Consider the following 18,749-nt stretch of genomic DNA (forward strand, 5'->3'; position numbering starts at 1 on the left):
TGCAGTCACTCACTATACCTAAACATTATTTTAATTTAATGTTTTTATTACTCAATAACCAATGAACAAGCTTAATATGGATCCCTTGAAATCATCAAGAGGAATAGTCATATCAGAAATATGATAAAATTTGTAGATTGCAAGATCACTGTTCAAATTATGTAAAAATGTCATAGACATATCAAACAGGTGTTGTACCTCAAATTTATTATTGAGCAATGTGCATAAATGTTTGCTTTTGACAGTCATATTTTAATTAACATATCACAATGTTTGCAGCTTTGGTATTCATCACACTTGATGTATTAAAGGGGAAGTTCACCCTGACAAAAAGTTTATTGTAAAAATAGCAGAAAAAATAATAAAAAATATTGACGAAGGTTTGAGAAAAATTCATCAAATAATTAAAAAGTTATTAGAATTCCAATTATTTGATTTGTGACGTCATATGCGAGCAGCATTCCTACATAGCGAATGGTAAAAAAACAATGAAATGTCATTTTCTCATAAAATTGAAAATGGTTTTCACTGTACCTTTTGTATATCAATAGACAAATCATTTCACACCCGATCATGAATAGAAAACAAAATTAAGTCATCAGCAACCATATAAAATTTGAAATTCATGCATTTTATATTACATAACACATGGGGCAGCTGCTCGTTTATGACGTCACAAATCCAAAACTTTGAACTCTAATAACTTTCTTATTCTTTAACGGATTTTCCTCAAACCTTCACCAATATTTTTTACTATTTTTTCTGCTATTTTTACAACAAAGTTTTCTTCAGGGTGAACTTCCCCTTTAACAGTTTACACAACTGATCGTAGGACAATCTGTGATCTTTGGGAACATGTGCAAAAGACATAAAATGGTTGCAAAACTGTTGCACTGCCAATTGTGAAAGAGGCTTTCCCCTAATCATAATCCATACAAACCCCTGGGGCCTGTCTTACAAAGAGCTATGATTGGTCCGATCAATAGCAACTATGGAAAGCCAGCAAAGTCAACATATAAAATGCATGTTTATTCCACAAAAAATCTAGATATGAATGTATATCCATGAATTCATTAATTTCTTGACAATTTGGTGTGATCTCCTCTGTTTTTAAAGGACATTTTGCAAATTTCCGGTAGAAAAAATTATGACACTGATGGATTTCCATAGAGTTACGATTGAGTGGATCAATCGTAACTATTTGTAAGACGGGGCCCAGAAGCTCAAATTCAGGACAATTCATTGTTTTCTTTCCAGGATAAACAGAACTGACCCTTGAGGAGCAAGCGGAATGAATTAAAAAAGAATGAAAGCATGGCATATAGTAAAGAAGTATCAATCTCGCGTTTCGTATTACCCTTATTTGCGTTCTGCCTTACCAGCTGTTGTACATGCAGTTAGTAATTACAGATTTGTCCACATGGATACTTTCCATATAAAGTCTTAATAATATTAAAAGTAATATATTTGTACACTTCACAATGCTCTGAGTCTCTCATTTCTACTTCTTGAGGTCATATATAGTAACAACTGCAATTCTGGGTGCTGATTTTATGCACTCTACATGCTGTTTTTGCACCCTAAGGGCTAAAATCAACACTTCGAAATGCAGGTTCCTGAAGATCATATTTTTGTGCACTTTATTTTGGGAGTGTAAATGTACATGTAGACGTAGAGGGTATTTTTTTTTTTTAAACAATACAATTGATTAAATTTCTATTCCTGCATTTAAATAAAATAAAATTGCACACCCTTTGTTTCTATAGTTTTAGCATACCAGTAGAATCTACAAACCATATGGGATTTTCAAACGACAGTTCCTTATATTAATGGAAACAGATACCTATGCATATAATTATTCCAATGATATTTAACATTGAAAAAAGTCAAAAGATGTACATGTTTACAACCCTTTTATGACCTTTATTGCTCATTTGCAAAAGACTGCGAACTTACAGCAATTACCAATGTTGCATCATTGCAATGAAATAAAAATGGGCCCTCCAAAACTGTTCATTATTTTCACAAACCAATTGCCCCAATAACCCAAGCTTGGTGTCATCCAAAAGCTCATATTGTCTTTCCCTAGTAGGACTTTGTTCAATTCTGTATGAAATCGATTAGCATGTGAGAATTTTAACTCAATAAGGCCTATATTCCACTATCTGTGATTCAGGATTTTTTCCCTAACTCTTGGAATATTTCTGGTTTTCCAATATCATATATATACTTCATTACCCATATGTCCAAGTTTCATGAACTAGATTCATATACTTTCTATGACATTTAAAACACTGAACCTTGTTTAAGATTTTGATGTTGATTCCCCCACTATGGTCAAATTCATTGATCCTAAATGACCTTTGACCTTGGTCATGTGACCTGAAACTCGGACAGGATGTTCAGTAATACTTTAATAACCTTTTGTCCAAGTTTCATGAAATAGGCCCAAATACTTTCTAAGTTAAAGATTGATGTTGACGCTGCCGCCGTCGGAAAAGCGACGCATTTAGTCTTGCTCTGGTACGCAGGTGAGACAAAAATTACCACGATGACCAACCACTAGTTCATAGTGAAATCTAATGTTTCGGATGTGACATTTGCTTCCTACAAACAGAATATCACAATCTTCTGAAACTGCATGTAAACATTCTGATTTGTATATTGACTTATGCAATTTTTCTTGTATTTATATTTTTTATTTGAATGTTAAACAAGAGTGTCTGTAGGGCGAGCACATAATACGCCCGCCTGTAATGCAGAAAATCAAGTTATTGGTCAAGCAAGAAAAGTGAAAGGTTGCAACTCAACCTTTGACCTTTTGACCTCCAAATCAATAGGCTTCCTGGGATTCATGCTAGTATCATACACACCAAATTATATGAGCCTAGGTTAGGTTAAACTAAATTTATCACGTTTACATTACAAAGAGTTCAGAAGGGTCAGATGAAAACAAATCACTGTGACCTTGACCTTTCAACTTCAAAATCGAGAGGCTTCCTGGGATCTATGCTAGGATCTTTAGGGCCGTCTGCACCATCCAAAGTTTTCAAATTAGCGCACTATTTCTGATCCGACAAATTATCCCGATCTGAACAATCTCGAGATTATTTGCAATGGAGACACAATTATCGCACTAGTTCGTAGGATTAATCTCGAGATTGCAATCCCAAGTCAACTTGGGATTATTTTGCAAATAGCACGCTATTTTGCAAATTATTGTGCTAATTTGTAGGTGCAGACGCACTCAGGATTATTTATTCACGGCGTTAAGACAATAATGCATCAATGCTTCGCTCGAGCAGGAATCGCTCTTCTTGCGATGGTGGAGACAGAGTTTCGTGAATCTCGAGATTAATCGCTAAGAGGGCCGATCGGGCTAAAATCTCGAGATTGAGCAAACTCGGGATGGCGCAGCATTGCCTATACACACCAAATTGAATGAGCCTAGGATAAGTTATCGCATTTACAAGGACTTCACAAGGGTTAGATGAAAACACATCACTGTGACCTTGAACTTTCAACTTCAAAATCAGGCTTCCTGGGATCCATGCTAGTATCAAATGTCAAATTATTTGAGCCTAGCTTGAGTTAAAATGAAGTTATTGCATTTACAAAGAAAAGTTAGCGAACGGACGGACACTGAGCATGATACCATAATACGTCCCATCTAGGACGGGCATATAAAAAAGTGAAGATATGAAATGAAATAAATTCAATTCAATTCTAAATGCTGAATAAACATAAATCACAGCTCCTCCACATAATGTGGAGGAGAAGTGGTGTATTGGTTCTGACTCTCGCCTTGTAAACAGAGGGTCGTGTGTTCGAATCCCACCGCGGTCTGGCATCCTTTGGCAAGGCGTTAATCCACACTTTGCCACTCTTGACCCAGGTGCTAAATGGGTACCTGGTAGGATGTGAAAGTCACTGTAGCTTGTCCAGTACTGGGTGCGTCTCACAGGCGACTGACTGGAATACTCCCCAGGGAGTGGAGGATGTGCACAAATTGTGTGCGGGAATGACTTATTGAATCCGATGACTGGGGTAAAAATATATCTGTAAAGCGCTTGGACACGTCGTTCCGATGTATCAAGCGCAATATAAAACGGGGATTATTATTATTATTAAATCAAATTGGAACCAAGCACTAGCCCTTCAGGAACCCAATATCAACAGCAACTCATTGAAATCTTGAATGTTCAAATCGGAATAACACTGTTGATAACCTTGTTTGCCCTCATTTCTTTTTTAAACTGAGCCCAAAACAACTCTTGACCATCTTCATCTTCTGTGACTAACAAATAAGGTTTATTCCTACTTAGCAAGAGTCTTACAAGATATGGTAAACTTGCTTCCTGGATGTCCTCCAGGAATATCAAGACAATCTTGTCCAACTTGGTGTCGTTCACATGCTCAACGGCCATCCGTAGCTTGGTCATGAACCAAGCATCCTCCACTGACTCGTTACTTATCAACAATGCTGTCTTGAAGCTGTTATCAAGATTATGATATAAGGCATTGAGATAGTACATCCCTGGATGAAGGGCTTCATCTCCAAAGGCTACTTTCTGCAGATGAGGCATCCTTTCTTCAAGTGCAGGTCTCAAGATTTCATTAACCCACTGGGTGTGATCATCATGGAACATGATGTTAAGCTGGTATTCATAGTCATCTGGATCAGCATCGTCTGTGATTTCATCATAGCCAATGACGGCTAGTTTTAGAAGAAACATCTTGTGGTTGAACCACCAGCGCTTGTAATACACCACAAGACAAAGAAAGGCGACTACAACAAGGGCAATGCTGACACCAGAAACTAGGATGGTGTTGATGTCGCAGTATTCTTCTGGATGAAATGACCAAACTGGCTTGTTATGAAGCCCACTGAATGAATTACTAGAACAGAGAATTTCGTCCTCATGTCCCAAAGACACATTGGTGGTACGAAGCCAATTCATAAACCAAGACAGCTGACAGTTACAGGTGAATGGATTTCCTGAAATTGGTAGACTGATCAAAGAGGGCGGCATAGTCATATCGGCTGTGATTGTAAATATCTGATTGTTCTGTAGGTAGAGTCGTTTTAGACTTCTTGTGCCTTTGAACAAGTCCTTATCTATTGATCTTATCCTGTTGTATTGGAGAAGCAGATCATGCAGATGGTGCAAATTCTGGAATGCATGTTTAGAAATATTCACAATCTTATTGGAATTTAGCCTGAGCTCTTCCAGTCCAGTCAAATTCTTGAAAACCAGTGATGTGATTGTAGCCAATGAACAAGAAGTTAGGTCAAGTAACTTCATCTGCTGTAGAGGAGAAAACATCCAGGACACGTTGGGCAAAGTCACCAAAAGGTTATTCCCACTCAATCTGAGAGTGTGGAGTGATATCAACCCATCGAACAACGATTCTTTGGTTTCCTTGTTCACCAAATCATGATATTCAATGTTTGAGTGAGACACATTTAAAATTTTCAATGCAGGGGTGTGTGTAAACTGATGCATGGAAGCAAACTTTACCCCATAAGAAGTGTAAGAACAGTCCAAGAAGACAAGGTTCCTCAACTCTGCAAGAGTATCATCCAGAAGAACACCGCTAATGTCCTCCATTGTAAGAGTAGTGAGAGCTGTCATCTCTCTAAAAGTGTCATTGGCAATGTTGTTAAGTTGGCTATTTCCTTCCAGTCTCAAAATCTCCAAGCGAGACAGGCCCGTAAACATGAGTCTCACAATAGAATATAGATTATTAAATGACAAGTTAAGTATCTGCAAATGTGTGGTGTTCCAGGAACCATGTTCTATTTCATTAATGTTGCTTCTGAACAGATCCACTGTTCTGAGTGATGTGCAACCTGCAAACCATGCAGGATCTAGGGTGTACAAGCTATTTCTTGCCAAGTCGATATATTTCAAATTTCCAAGACAAGTGAAAGCCCCATGCAGAAGACCTTTGATCTTGTTTTGCGACAAATGCAATACTTTCAGCATTATCATTCCACAGAAAGATTTGATGGACATGTCATATATTCTGTTTGTACTAAGAGCAAGGAACTCCAGGTACTTGAATCCCAAGAAGGCAAAATCAGGGACCTTTTCAATGTTGTTATATCTCAAATTTAATATTTTAGTTTTGGGGAACTGTTCCCTTGAAACATTAGTAGAATCATTCAAAGGAATGATGGAAACAATCTGTGATCTTTGGACTGATAATCTTGTATTCTTGATTCCCAAGAAGGAAGAAACCTGAAATTTTCCAAGGTTTATATGACTCGCGTCGAGTTTTTCTATCCAAGAGAAACGTGAAAACACCCTCTTTGGGAAATGTGTCAACTCGTTGTCCCCCAAGTTGAATTGATAAATTGAGCAGTTACTGAAAGATTCAAAGTCTGTTTCTTCTAATGATGTCAATCTGTTGTGCGAGAAGTCAATCAAGGTAATGTTTCTCAACTTGGACAATCCTGAGCTCCCTGTCCAAGATTTATCATCACAAAGTCCATTCAGATGTGGAATTTTCCAGAAATAGTTGTGAGAAAGAATCAAAGTTGAAATGCTTGGACTGTTCAAAATCAGATTTTCAGAGACATTACTAAGAGCATTGTTGTTCAAAATGATCTTCTCAAGTCTGCTGAGTTTTGTAAAAGTGCCGCTGTCGACGACATGGATGAAATTGTGAGAGATATTCAGAATGCGAAGGAGGTTGTACCTTCCCAAGGACTCATTGTGAAGAATTGTGAGGTTATTATATGACAGGTCCAATACTTCTAAGGTGTTTGGTAGGGACCGAGGTACAGAGGTGAGGTTCAGATGAGAGCATGTTGCTACAGTCTTTGTAATGGAAGCACACTTGGGTGTTCTTATGGCATTAACACCGACACAATTATTCCACAGAATAAGGCAGGCAAACAAACATAAGGTACAAATATCCATCTTCAATGTTAACGAAATTCATGAAAGTGTTCAGTGAAGTGGCATCAGTTCAACAAAAGTTTTCTTTTTTTCAAATGCTGCTCTCAATTATAAAGAGGAATATCATTATTCTTGACAAATGACAAGTGTGCATGGTGAAGAGGCTTCAGCAAAAACTACCTTTCATTGTGTTAAGCCCCACTTCATGTAAAATGCATGACGGAGTTACAAAATTTTGATCATTAAACTTCATTCAGGTCCGTTTCAGTTTCAGAATCCACAATAGCAATGTCTATGATTATTTGATTATTGTATTGCAGTAAAGATTAACTTATTAGCCTTTATGTCAATGATATAACTTACAAAAATATAAAATCTTCACACATCCTGATGTACGAGTTCAAACAAATTATCTTGTTTATAGCTTTCAGTTTCAACTCCAAATATTTACATCCCCTTCACAAGTATTTTTTGTTATTATGCACCATCAATTGTCTGAAGTTCACTATACTTTTTAAAACTAGTTTACTGGAAACCATTTTTGGGAAGATCGCTTTGCTAGCATTCCCATTTAATCAGCCGAAAAGGGTTTTCAAAACCACTTCACGTAAAGTGGTCTTGTTGCTATAGGAACGCTCTCAATAGGGTGATATGTAACGTGCGAAATTCCAAAGCGTAGTGTAAACATTCTACACACAGTAGCGCGCTCAAAATGTGTGAAGATCGCTTCCTGAAGACTGGTCATGTCCTCACTTACGCTAAAACCAGTTTAACAGGCAAAGTGATCTTGAAAGCTTCATCACAAGTGGGCTTTCTGAAGATCGCCCAAGACCACTCTCATTTCATGTTAAACACGATTCCATTCAACTAGTTTTAGGGCAATAATGAGAACAGGGTCTTAGACACCATTCTCGTTATATTTTCTAAAACTAGTTTACTGGAAACTGGTTCAGAATAAATAATAGCTTGGAAGATCGCTTTGCTAGCGTTCCCATTTGATCAGCAGAAAGTGGTTTTCAAAACCACTTCACATAACGTGGTCATTGATATATGAACGTTCTCAATGGGGCGACATGTTACGTGCAAAATTCAAAACTGCAGCGTAGACATTCTACACACAGTGTTTGGAGTAGCACGCTCAAAATGTCTGAAGATTGCTTCCAGAAGAACGGATGTGTCCTCACTTACGCTGAAATCAGTCTAACGAGGCACAGCGATCTTGAAAGCTTCATCATGAGGTGGTTTTCCTAACTAGTTTGGAAGATCACTTCCAAGACCTGCTCTCATTAAACTAGTTTTAGGATGGTAGTGCGAACGGGGCCTTATGTATACTGGGAATTCACCTTCAGTAAAGTATATAATTAGGGCATGACACAGAACTTTGGTTGCCCACATGCCCATGGCAAGTAAAACAACATATGGACAAGCACTTCTCATAAATATCAAAATGATTCATCTCGTATCACAGCAACTATATGAGCACTTGCAGTGCAATATATATATATCATTGTATTTTATAATACCATGATTTGTGTTTAGTGTTAATTATCTTTTTTATCAAAATTATTATTACTTTATTATCCATGTTTTATTTATCATTATCATTATTTTTATTATCATTATCATGAGATCAGCTCAATCTATAGATAATTTAGCATCTTATCTGTCTTGAGTATCAAGCCACTTTAAATGCATGAATATATTGGCAAAGTCAGTATTAGTGCCAAAGAAAAATGTGACTGCAAGCAAGTACATGATCCTTTTTTGTTTGATCTCACCAACAGAGGGCACTTGTCAAATTAGTAATTGCATCAATATCAAGTGTATAGATAATTACGAGCAATTCATTAAAACATTGCTGCAACAGAAACTGATTTAAAGGGAATTAACCCTGGCGAAAAGTTTGTTGTAAAAATAGCAGAAAAAATAATTTTGAAATACTGAAGGTTTGAGGAAATCCCTTGAATATTAATCAAGAAAGTTATCAGAATTTCAAGTTTTTGATATGAGACGTCATAAATGAGCAGCTGTCCCAAAATGCATTAATATCACTTTTCAATGGTTCATGACTACTGATTTTTTTTTTCTCTTTAGGAGCACAAGTGAAATGATTTTTGTATAAAGATATACTGAAGGTAACTGTACAATAATAAAACATCTTAATTTTTTGTTATACGGTATCGGTATGTAGGAAAGCTACTTGCAAAAATGTCACAAATCAAATAATACAAATTATAATAACTTTTTTATTGTTTGATGGATTTTCCTCAAACCGTCGCCAGTATTTCAAATCATTTTTCCCGCTAATTTTACCATAAACCTTTTGTCAAAAAGAACTTCCCCCTTATAATGCTAGTTAAACTTTAAGAATATATATATTGTTTTAAAGATCATATTCACCACGACTGATACTAAAACAAACAACACAATACGGTGAATACTTACATTAAAACTTTAAAAAATGGTCTCAGGATTAAAACAAATCAATGTGAGAGACCATCTACTCGTGATTTCTGACTAGTACTCTATGGTGATTTTAATACATGTAGTGGTGCATGAAATATAGCGAAATTCATGTTCACTTAATGAGCACAAATATTGTGCACATGTGCAGTAGGACAACTACCGAAGTTTGAAAGACTGCTTCAGACCACACTGAGCATGTACATTACTTCAAGAATTTATCCCATAGGTTCAGCTGAGTAAGCAGTCAGAAATTACTAATAAATATAACTTGGGCATTTTGAGGCTTGAACCAAGTCATTGGTACATGTAAATGGGTGAATTTTCTTCCTGATTACTCAATGCCACAGAAGTCTAGATCTATTCAACAGAAAAGTAATGAATTAGAATGCACGAGCAAAATTATCAGATTCTTTCAATTTTTTTTATAGAATTCACAAAAAAAACTTACAGTTTGCATGTGATGGCATAGCTGTATTATACTTTGATGACTTTTCACAGAATTTTCTTTGACAAACTTATCTGATTTTTCTACATTTATTTTTTTTTTAAATATTTGATTTCGGCATGGACTTTCTTTCCCCTTTAAATACGTATATGTATGGTGTCATTTATTTCTGACTGATCCCTACTTTTTTTTACCTCCTTGATGATCAGTTATTGCTATACATTCACATTTATCAGCTTGACGGAACACTTGCAAGAGGCCTCATTGCTTTAATAGGCTTAATACAACGAAGGACACGCCATCTGTTCTTTATTTCATTATCATACATGTACATTGCTCTGTTTATTTTAGTTATCTATGCAGGCAGCTTCAAGCAATATACACTGTATAATAAGTTTGTTCAATCCACATCACTACTCATTGTTATAAAACTGCTTTGTAAATTGTATTGAATTCATTCTCTATAATATTAATACAGAAAAATTCTACACTACATGTAGATCATCATTCATCCTCCACATTACTGTACAAGCAAATTTTTTTTATCAAGTCTTCGCACCAATTTATCAAGGCTACATGTATGTTCTATTTTGGACATTATAAAGGGGAAATTTAGGGACAGTGATCTTCCGTTTCTAAAAATTGCCTTTTCCGTTTCAGAAAATCTCAAATTTCGTTTCAGCATGTCTGAAAACGGAAATTCCGTTTCCCCATAGACTTTGTGTACAAGAAAAATTGACAATTCCGTTTACATAGAAAACCAATACGTAACGAGTAGCCATGTCAAAATGCTAGCGCTGCTCAAAATTTGCATCTACCAATGTACTAACATCGCTTTAAAATCCATATTAATCGAAGAGATTCGAGCTCATAAAATATTTAGGGAAACATAATCAACATGAATATCACCTTTCATATTATTAGCATTATTTTATTGTTAAATGCGATTTTATCGCTGATTTGGGGACTTTTCGGACATCGTTTTGAGCAGTCGACGACTTCCGAATATCCGCCATTTTGGATTTGATGAATCACCATGATCATTATACTATGACTGAACGTAGAGGGCAGCAAAACACGGCCGGATTCTGCCTTCTATGCGGACATAAGTGTAAACTAATTTTGATACAATCGAGTGATGGAGAGGCTAGAGTGTAGTTACGATGTGTTGATTGTCATGATTGTTGTTGCAAAGTGAGATCGTGTTTTTTTAGTTGATATTCGTATTTTGTTGAGGATTTGGGATTAATTTCTGTTGCTTTTTTGTGCATTTTGAGAAAAAACATGTTTTCCGTGATTTTCCTTTTGAAAAGCCACTTTCCGTTTCAAACAGCCGATTCCGTGAATTCCATCCGTTTTTCGCGATCGCGGAAAATCACTGTCCCTAGAAATTCAACAACGATATTAGGTTTTCAGAAAATCAGATAAATAGAGAAAGCATTTGTTAAGATTTGATGAAAATCCACAAATGAATAAGAGAGCCAGGAGTTGTTTTTTTTTCGGGTGTGTGTGATGTACATGTATATGCAGTTTCCCTCACATATGTTACATAAATTTCATGAATTCTACATTTTTTCATGAAACATGAATACAAAATAATTTTCTTCGAGAAGGTGGTATGAAATGTGCCTGATGATATTTAATAATTATCGATGAAATGAATTAAATCAACGTTTGTCTGGTTTAGGTGAGGTAAATTTCTTTGTAGCACTCAGTGCACAGGACAAAAGAAGAAGACTGCCCATCCACAACACAACAACAATAAAATGTATGAAATAAGGGAGTATAAGTACAACATGGAATCTAGTCAAATGCATAAAAACAGAGATACCCACACAAATCAATATTTATTAATCACAAATTAAATCCATTGTTATCCCATTATGTATCATGTATGAATACAGTACACACATACATGTGCATGCAGGAAGTATGAAAGGAGGTGAAAGGTCATCATGTAAATGTAAAACACAACAAAAAACCTTACAAATGTTTCTGGAATAGTAAAATATATCGTACTTCCTTGTTTTTTGTCTTTGATCTGACAGAACATCAGCTAAATTCAATTAGTTACCCATTAGTAAGAAATCAAAAGATCTAAAGTTTTCTAATGCTTGTTTGTTGAGAAAAAATTTGATCCCGGGCAGTGTTGTTTTTTTTTCTTCTCTTTAGAAAAAAAAATTGTATTTCTTTAGGGTTTTATACCTATGTGTACATCCATAGGGACAGTGATTTTCCGTTTCAAAAAAATTGCCATTTCCATTTCAGAAAATCTTAAATTTCATTTCAGCATGTCAGAAAACAGAAATTCTGTTTCCCCATAGATTTTGTACACATGGAAAAGTGACAATTCCGTTTACACATTGAATAGCAAAATCATAACACATACATGTACATGTACACTCGCACTGGTAAAAATTTGTATCTGCTACTGTACCAACAACACAATAGAATCCGTTTTAATCGGATCTATGGTTTCACAGGCCTAATTCATTCCCTATAGGCTCATGTGTTGAATTGGCACTTTAAAAAATTCATAAAAAATAAGGATGAAATTCGGGGGTCGAATGTTTACTACCAGTGGATAGGATATATATCTGGCAATCCATATCTGACCAGAAAAGGGTCCCTCGACCAGCTCATTTTAAAAATAAATTGGCGTGTTTGAAGACACCGTCGGGGGGAGCAGATTCATCACCTCAAACAGCAAAATAGCCCTAATCCTTCCGCCAGTCAAAATATAGTCCAAAATTGGTGATATTTCTTCCCAATTTGGGAAAAGGAAGTTCAGTAATTACCAAAAATAGAATCAGTGTTAGATGGACAATCACATGCATACACTTTGTCAATCAGCCATATCAAAATAAAAAAAAAAATAGCAGTGGGTTGGCTCGAATGAATATCTATGGCCTGCCACTTGTGATTAGGCCCGTGTAACCCTATGCAGGTGCATAATTTTTTTTCAAACACATTTAGCATGCATACATCCTCACCTTTCACATTACTAGCATTATTTTATGGTGCAATTAAATTTCATTGATAATTTTGGGGCTTTTTGGACATCGTTATCATCATTCAACGACTTTTACCAATCCGCCATCTTGGATTTTAAGACCACGATATCGTGCTGTTACATCTTCAAACATAGAGGGCAGCAACACACGACCGTGTAGTTGGAGCGATATGTGTGCATGTGAAGCCCAACCCGGGTACAATCGAGTGTGATGATGTCGAGTGCAGTCACAATGTGTGAATTGTCATGATTGTAGCGAAGTGAGATCGTGTTTTCTGAGGTTTTGTGGCCATTTAATATTCTCATTTTGTTGTGATTTCTATTGCTATTCTGTGTATTTTGAGGGAAAATACGTTTTCCGTGATTTTCCGTTTGAAATGCCACTTTCCGTTTCAAAAGGCCCTTTTCGTGAATTCCGTCCATTTTCCGCGATCGCGGAAAATCACTGTCCCTACATGTACATCCAATATGGGGGGTGATCTTTTTCTGGGCCCCGTCTTACAAAGAGCTATGATCGATCTGATCAATCTCAAGTATATGGAAATCCATCACTGTCATAATTTTTCTTCAGGAAATTTGCGCAATGTCCTTTGAAAACAAAGAGAAGCATACTGACTTGTCAAAAAAACAGTGACTACATGTATATGAATATGCAACTGTACATGATTTCTAGAAAATATTTTGAACAAACATGTGATTTTAGATGTTGACGCTGCTGGCTTTCCATAGTTGCGATCAGTGGCGTAACTACGGGGGGCATGGGGGGGCACGCGCCCCCCAAATCGGCTGGCCAAAAAAAAAAAAAAAAACGGGGAAAAGGAGAAAAAGAGGGAAAAAGGAAGAGAAACGTAGTGGGGGAAAGAAGAAATTGTTTTTTATCATAGTACCGTAAGTAACGGTGTATTAACCGCACCTTTTTCTCGGCGGGGCAGAAGCAAAAGTCGGGGGTGCGGTTTATACACGGTGACGGGTCTGAGCCAGCCCGCCGTAACCCTTCCCGTACATGTACGATGTCTGCCAGTTCACAACACATCGAGTGGCCGGGCGTAGCCGCCCAGGCAATGTCATTTAGAGGGGTATGAGCCGCGGGTAATGGGAAGCGATTATTGCAATATTAATTAAATGTTGTCCATAACGCACCCACCTTCATGACACTAATTTTGACTTTATTCTCGATTCAAAGTAGTGAAGTTCCCTGGCGAATTTAAAGAGACGCCAAGCATACTCGGTAATATTTTGTCACCGCTGAGCGAGAGTTGAGTGAGCTTAGAGATTGCGTTGTAATGTGGTTATAGTGCGACTTAAGCTGGCGCTATTCAAAGTCCCGTTTCGCGCCAGCTTGTTTTTTTTCCTTCCTGTTTGCTTTTCACAAGATACCATGTAAACCACGCACGAGAGAGACGGCAAGAAGCCGTAAAAAACAAATGGAAAAAATGCCAATTTCTTTGTTTCTTGAACCTTCCTATAATCCCGTATCCAAAATTCATGCTAAGACATCAAATTTCTGAAAGTGATTGTGAGATTGTGATGCAAGAAATGTGAATGTTTCTTCCTCCTACACTGGGCCTGGGAAAGACACAGATCATAATTTGATAAGATGTACTGGCATGACTTGTACTGTATCGTAGTTTGCAATGTAATGGCAGTGCTGTGTGTGTACACTGTGACTGTGAGGTGAGCGAGTGTGTAAGTTGCCAATATTGTCGGGACCGTTCTTTCTTTCTAACATTTGTAGATGAATTGATCAAGAACAGCATATATCTGCATACCGGTAATCTCTTTGGATACTTTGAAATCTTAAAAAAATTAGATTTTGTTTCTTCGTACCTCAAATATGCATGTAAATGTGAGAAGATTTTTTTTTTTTTTTTTTTTAGTCCAAAGTTGGGGGTGCGGTTAATACACGGGTGCGGTTAATACACCGTTACTTACGGTATTATGTTATGTTATATGACATAAGAAGCATTTTTTCACAACTTTATGAAACATTATTTGCTTAATTGTGTCTTCATTATTCCTGGTGCTCGCATAGACTTTTTAACGAGATATATAGACCTGCTGTACTAAAGCCTCCCGTTTTCAAATCAATATACAAAAAATAATATATTTCCTCGCAATTAGAGTTATTATTGTTTTAAGTAGTGATATATTCTTCTTTTTCATGACTACTGAAAGTTATTGCCCTATTTTAAGGTCTTAATATAAAACATTTCCTGTCCGTGCTAACGTTCGCATTAGTGGATTGGTGAGATTTCTGTTCTTCATGAACTCCTAAAATCAGTCCTTAAAATGTCAATTTTTCTGATCTGAATATCAAAAATTTTTAGCTCACGCTTCGCTCTCGCATCATTTGGTTAGTGAAATACGTGGGGTCTTAGTGAATTCCTACAAACAAGCCTTGGAATGCCCCTCTTCATGTCTGAATTTGCTCGATTTTCAGCTCGCGCTTCGCGCTCGCAGTATTTCATTAGTGAGATGCGTATAATAATCATGATTACAATGACTTCAAAAAGTGCTCCATGTGTTTAGATGTAATTCTAACAAAATCAGCAAGCGCTTGGCACTCGCATTAGATGACTATGGTGAGATATGTATACGCTGACTTAATGGATTCGTAACTATAGTCCTTAAAATATCCATGTTTGTGGTCAATATATACAAAAATTTCAGCTTGCGCTTCGCGCTCGCATCATTTGGTTAGTCAAATACGTAGGGTCTTAGAGAATTCCTACAAACAACTCTTAGAATGCCCCTCTTCAGGTCTATATTTCCTAAATTTTCAGCTCGCGCTTTTGCGCTTGCAGTATTTGATTAGTAAGATGCGTATGATAATCATGATTACATGACTACAAAAGATGCTTCATGACTGTGTTTAGATGTAATTCTAACAAAATCAGCAAAGGATGGCAATAGCATTAGATGACTATGGTGAGATATCTATACTCTTAATGGATTCTAAAATATAATCCTTAAAATTTCCTTGTTTAGGGTCAGTATATACAAAAAATTTTGCTCGCGCTTCGCGCTCGCATTGTTTGTTTAGCGAGACAGTTAAGTATCATGATTACAAAACAATTCGCTTATAATGTCAATTTTTAGCCCTCAATATCAAAAATTTTCAGCTCGCGCTTCGCGCTCGCATTATTTAATCAGTGAGATACATATCCGTTTGATGGCACTGCATGTCCTTAAAATATCTCTATTAGGTCAGTATACCTGACAACTGACGCGCGCTCCCTAAGTGACCCGAAATTTTTGCTGGTGCCCCCCCAATGCCGTGACCCACGGTACGCCACTGGTTGCGATTGATCGGATCAATCGCAACTCATAGTCAGACAGGCCCCCAGGTATTCATATACATCAAATTGATTAGGATCATGCTCATGCATGCATCAATCAATAAAAATAAACTATTATGTGCAAATGGAAATTAAGGATGACTTCTAGATAATCTCCTTTTGAAATACCCCAACCTATAGAATAAATTCAAATGTTTAACATGGACAAAACCCACACACAACAATACAAATAAAACACATACATGTATGTGTACAGTAAACTGATAGTTTGTTGATAGAGCATTGAGATTTATTATCATGTCACAGTTGATGAAGTTTTTAGGCAGCCAGTGCTGATGAGCATGAGAGAACATGAGATGGGTCTTCATCAGCCTTAGATTTTAGACTTTAGACAACTCAATGGCATAGACCTTAGGCTGCATAAAGACCACTTTCCTTAAAGGTCAAGTCCACCTCAGAAAAATGTTCATTTGAATCAAAAGAGAAAAATCAGACAAGCACAATGCTGAAAATTTCATCAAAATCGCATGCAAACAAAGAAAGTTATGACATTTCAAAGTTTCGCTTATTTTCAACAAAATAGTTATATGAACGAGCCAGTTACATCTACATGTAAATGAGAGTCGATGAGGTCACTCGCTCACTATTTCTTTTGTTTTTTATTGTTTGAATTATACAATATTTCAATTTTTTACGAATTTGACGATTAGGACCTCCTTGCCTGTAGCACAAAATGTTAAAATAATGGAATTCAATGTGTTCAGGGAGGAATGAAACTTCATTTCACATAATGTACCTTGTAGTTCTGTTCCCTGAAGACCTCCACCAGGAAGGGTAACTCAGGGCTGAAATGAAAGTTGAGTCCATGGTTTAAAAGCAGATTTCCTGTACAAATTAGGCTTAATTTAGCACGTATCTGGCGCGTGTATAAAAAATGTCCAATTCTGATGCACGCTTTTGTCACAGTGCACCAAATTGACACCCGTTACCATGGTTAGATACGCTATTTTATTCATGAGTCCACTGTTTTTATTCATGAGTCCACTCTTCAACCAGTGGACTCATGAATAAAATAGCATATCTAGACATGGTAACAGGCGTCAACTTGGCGAACTGTGAATAAAGCACGCATCAGAATTTGACAATTTTTTTATACACGCGCCCGATACGCGCTAAATTAAGCGTAATTTATACAGGAAATCTGCATAAACCATGGACTCAACCGTGGGTTTTCAAAACCACCTTTGTGAATTCGGGCCTATATCATGCAGTTTGCCAATGCGGAAACCACGGGTCTGTGCCTACAGACTAAGTTGACCAGTCCTGGATCTTGATAACATTGAAGAGTAACTGAAGAGTATTTTAATTGCATAATTAATAAAGTTACACATTAGTTCAGGGTTGTTCTGACTGCAAAAATGGTTTCTTGGATAATCATGGAGCAATATGGGTTGGGCTAATGAAAACAGGCCTGGTTAGGGTATGGGAAATCCATTAAATCTTGCAAGGGAGTACTCCCTGATCTTATTATTAAGGTCTCACACACACAATGCTTTCCATCCACCTTCTACTAGAAGCAAGCGAATATCTCCACACATTTATGTACAAATACCCTTTTTACACAGGCTAAAATTTCCTTAACCCCGTACTATAGGTGGGGCTAAATGGCAATTTAGCCCCACCAATAGTACGGGGTTAAGCTTAGCCCACTTTCTTTTTACACAGCATTTTTGCAAAGTGGGCTAACCCCACCTATAGTACGGGATTATTTGGCCCTGCAAAAAAGCAGGGTTATCCCACCAATTGCGGTGCTAAGAGCAATAGTACGGGGTTAAGATCGCATGTGTAAAATGAAAGTGGGCTAAGCTTAACCCCGTACTATAGGTGGGGCTAAATGGCAATTTGGCCCCACCTATAGTACGGGGTCAAGGAAATTGTAGCGTGTGTAAAAAGTGTACGAGTGAAGTACTTGTACTACGAATGATCGACAAAAACCACTAGTCCGGGGTTAGCGAGTTTCGTGTGTGAAAAGCAAGCATTCCTTATCCGGGGTTAGCGATAACAATTTGGCATGTGTGAAAAGGAAAAAAAATAGTACGGGGTTAAGGATAGTACGGGGTTAGCGATAGTCCGGGGTTAAGAAAATCCTGTGTAAAAAGGGCAAAAGAGAACAGGTCTTTCATCTTCTTAAAGCCAACTCCCCTTCCCCTTCCTCCTAGTAGAGTAAACACCTTTCAGCCAGCACTATATTCTTCACACGTCATGGAAAGGATGGCTTAATGAGACAAATGGTTTTATTCATTTTACTCTTCAACTTATTACAAAAAACATCTTTAAAAAAAGATTACTTCAGAAGAGATAGTTCATATTGTTCTTTTATGGGAGGGGGGTTAACACCGGGAAAAGAGAGTACACAAGCTCTCTAAGAACAAAAAAAAAACTTCATAATGATATCAACAGAAAGAATTTTTTATTTGTCAATTAAAAGGAGAATTTACAAACACTGAAAGCCAACGAGTTAAAGAGAGTTCGGACTTGAACAAATATTAACAGTAATAATAATATAAAAAGCATTTATGAACAGCAAATAGTAATTAAACAGTGTTTTTATCTCAGAT

General features: G+C 36.8%; 1 protein-coding gene across 1 annotated transcript; it reads right to left on the reverse strand.

The window, feature by feature from the left end:
* Positions 1–4,064: 4,064 nt before the first annotated feature.
* Positions 4,065–5,847, reverse strand: LOC121425630 (toll-like receptor 3). The gene has a single exon (XM_041621752.1). The coding sequence runs from the start codon at positions 5,721–5,723 to the stop codon at positions 4,203–4,205; it is 1,521 nt and encodes a 506-aa protein (XP_041477686.1). The 5' UTR covers positions 5,724–5,847; the 3' UTR covers positions 4,065–4,202.
* Between the last annotated feature and the right edge of the window lie 12,902 nt (positions 5,848–18,749).

This window comes from Lytechinus variegatus, chromosome 12 (assembly GCF_018143015.1).
Source record: "Lytechinus variegatus isolate NC3 chromosome 12, Lvar_3.0, whole genome shotgun sequence".
Lineage (NCBI taxonomy): Eukaryota > Metazoa > Echinodermata > Echinoidea > Temnopleuroida > Toxopneustidae > Lytechinus > Lytechinus variegatus.